Raw genomic sequence first — 3,379 nt, 5'->3', positions numbered from 1 at the left:
CATGCATCCTTGGTTCGTTTGGATATTCTGGATCAATCCCATGTCGTACGGTTTTGAGGCTCTGCTCGGCAACGAATTTCACGACACACAGATTGATTGCGTCGGCCCCTACATCATTCCGAGCGGTCCTGGCTACACAGACGGCCGAGGAGGACAATCCTGCACCAGAGTGGGCGGTGCTGTGCCTGGTGACACCTCCGTCACGGGTGATGCCTATCTCGCCCACATGTCGTTCAGCCATAGCCACGTCTGGCGCAACTTTGGTATCGTTATTGCATGGTGGGTGTTGTTCGTTGCCGCCACCATCTTTTTCACAAACAGGTGGAAGCAAATGGGCGAGGGTGGACGCAGCCTTTTGATTCCTCGTGAGCAGCAACACAAGTCTAAGCATCTTTTGGAAGGCGCCTCAGACGCTGAGGGCGGAGCCAAGGAGAAGACCTCACCCAAGTCCGGTGCTGAGTCGCCATCTGGCAGTGTGGGCAAGGAGCTCATCCGCAATGAGAGCATCTTCACTTGGAAGAATCTTACCTACACCGTCAAGACCAGCGATGGTGATCGTGTCCTCCTCGACAATGTGCAAGGATATGTCAAGCCTGGTATGCTCGGAGCCCTGATGGGCTCTTCTGGTGCCGGCAAGACGACACTTCTCGACGTCCTTGCGCAGCGCAAGACTGAGGGAACGATCCACGGCTCTGTTTTGGTCGATGGCCGCCCGATTCCCATCTCTTTCCAGCGCTCCGCGGGTTATGTCGAACAGCTCGATATTCACGAGTCGTTGGCCACTGTCCGCGAGGCCCTTGAGTTCTCGGCTCTCTTGCGCCAGTCCCGCTACACGCCCGACGAGGAGAAGCTGAGATACGTTGACACGATTATTGACCTGCTGGAACTGAGGGACCTCGAGCACACGCTGGTCGGCCGCCCTGGCGCAGGCCTCTCGGTCGAACAGCGCAAACGCCTCACTATTGCCGTCGAGCTCGTGTCAAAGCCTAGTATCCTGATCTTCCTTGACGAACCCACCTCTGGTCTCGATGGCCAGGCTGCATACAACACCATCCGCTTTCTCCGCAAGCTCGCCGCGGCCGGCCAGGCTATCTTGGTCACCATCCATCAGCCATCCGCCCAGCTCTTCACACAGTTCGATACGCTCCTGCTCCTCGCCAAGGGGGGTAAGACGGTGTACTTTGGTGATATCGGCGAAAACGCCAGCACCGTCAAGTCCTATTTCTCCCGGTTCGGAGCGCACTGCCCGCCCGATGCTAACCCGGCCGAGCACATTGTCGACGTCGTTTCTAGCACGCCGAGCTCTGGTGTCGTCCAAGACTGGAACAAGCACTGGCTCGAGTCGCCCGAGCACGACGCCCTCTCGGTGGAGATCGACAGGATGGTCGAGGACGCGGCGGCTCGGCCTACGGGGACCGTCGACGACGGCCACGAGTTTGCGGCGTCTATGTGGACGCAGACCAAGCTCGTCACGCAGCGCATGAACATCTCGCTCTTCCGTAACATTGACTACCTCGACAACAAATTCGCCATGCACATCAGTCTCGCTCTCCTCAACGGCTTTACCTTCTGGTCCATCGGCGACAGCCTCACGGACCTGCAGCAGAACCTCTTCACCATCTTCAACTTCATCTTCGTGGCCCCCGGTGTCATCTCGCAGCTGCAACCCCTCTTCATCGACCGCCGCGACATTTACGAGGCGCGCGAGAAGAAAGAGCAAGATGTACCACTGGGCGCCGTTCGTCACCGGCCTCATCGTCTCCGAGTTTCCCTACCTGCTCATCTGCGCTCTGCTCTACTACGTCTGCTGGTACTTCACCGCTGGCCTTCCGAGCGGTGCCGAGCACGCGGGCAGCGTCTTCTTCGTGGTCGTAAGTCCATCAGACAGCCTCCATCCCCCCGCAAACATGCATAACTAACACACGTCCAGATTCTGTACGAGCTGCTCTACACCGGCATCGGCCAGGCCATCGCCGCCTACGCGCCGAACGCCGTCTTCGCCTCGCTCGTCAACCCGCTCGTCATCACCACGCTCGTGTCCTTCTGCGGCGTCATGGTGCCCTACAGCCAGATTGAAGACTTCTGGAAATACTGGTACGTCCCGAACAACCCCAAGCTCTCGCTGCATCCTTCCGCAGGTAGGCTAATCCCCGCGCGTGCGCGTGACAGGATGTACTACCTCGATCCCTACAACTACCTCATGAGCTCGCTCCTCGTCTTCACGACCTGGGACAAGCCCGTGCGGTGCCGCCCCTCGGAGCTCGCCGTCTTCGACCCGCCCGCCAACGAGACGTGCGGCGAGTACCTCGCCGCCTTCCAGCAGACCGCCATGGGCCGTGGCGCGAACCTGCTCAACCCGGACGCGACGGCCGGCTGCGAGGTGTGTCAGTACACCGAGGGCGGCGACTATTTGCGCACGCTCAACCTGGAAGAGAAGTACTTTGGCTGGAGAAATGCCGCCATCGTCGTCATCTTTTGCATTGGCTTCTACGCCCTCGTCTATATCATGATGAAGCTGCGGACCAAGGCGACGAAGAAGGCCGACGGCAAGAAGTAGAGGCCGTCTGCCCATCTGTTCGTCCGTCCGGAGAGATCATCTCCTCCCAACAGGATTTCGCTTCAGAGATACTGTTGCTCATTGCGTGTGTGGCTACGCATGTCCGTGGGCTCTCGATGTTTGCCATCGGGTATAATTGCATTATGCATGCTTGGGCTTTTCTCCCGAGGATGCTCAATGTTCGGAGTTATTGCTTGGACTGATGAAGTTTGAATGGGAACTTGTGTAAGATGGCGGCACTTTCGGGCGTAGACTAGACCGCTCGCATAGATTGTTTTATATTTCCTTGGTTTTTTAGACTTAATAAAGGTTGGGCATTTATCTACCCACGGCATGCTGGTGAATCGTCATCATACTTTTGTGTTCATCACAGCCTTTGGCGTGGAAAGCATCAGAGGCATGCGTTGCTGAAGCTAACAGATACGGCAGCTGTGCCACGACGCGCGTCCATGATCACAGCCCCCTGATAACACACCATATCACGTGCATGGCAGACCGGATCGAAGCCCGTGAACGTGTCCATTGAACCATCTATCCCATAAAAACACCAGGATCTGGTCCGAGACGCACATGGCTCGCCACATCAGATCTCTGGCCCCTACATAGGTACACACCGAAGAAGAGTCTCCATAAACACAAATCCGAAAGATGTCCTGTTTCGCCAATTTGTTGTGACCATGACCCAATTCCCAAGTACCGAACCGCCGTTCCCGAATATTAGTACACACGTCCGAGTTTGTCCCGGGAAGATGCCCGTGCCGTATAACCAAGGGCACCATCCCATATTGGTAGAGCAAATATTTAGAACAAATTTGTGAAAAG

At 56.7% G+C, this 3,379-nt stretch overlaps 1 protein-coding gene across 1 annotated transcript in view; it reads left to right on the top strand.

Moving 5' to 3' along the window:
• The window catches only part of VDBG_03096 (opaque-specific ABC transporter CDR3), a gene marked incomplete at both ends in the record, with an annotated part of 4,577 nt that extends 2,020 nt beyond the window's left edge, over positions 1-2,557 (top strand). Inside the window, 2 exons of the mRNA XM_003006911.1 lie at positions 92-1,810; positions 1,931-2,557. Of these exons, the coding sequence (XP_003006957.1) occupies positions 92-1,810; positions 1,931-2,557 (2,346 nt within the window). The remainder of the gene's footprint in view (positions 1-91; positions 1,811-1,930) is intronic.
• Positions 2,558-3,379: the final 822 nt, after the last annotated feature.

The sequence above is a fragment of the Verticillium alfalfae genome, genomic scaffold, assembly GCF_000150825.1.
Source record: "Verticillium alfalfae VaMs.102 supercont1.3 genomic scaffold, whole genome shotgun sequence".
Lineage (NCBI taxonomy): Eukaryota > Fungi > Ascomycota > Sordariomycetes > Glomerellales > Plectosphaerellaceae > Verticillium > Verticillium alfalfae.
Note: the sequence above shows the minus strand (reverse complement) of the source record. Positions and strands in the feature narration are given on the sequence as shown.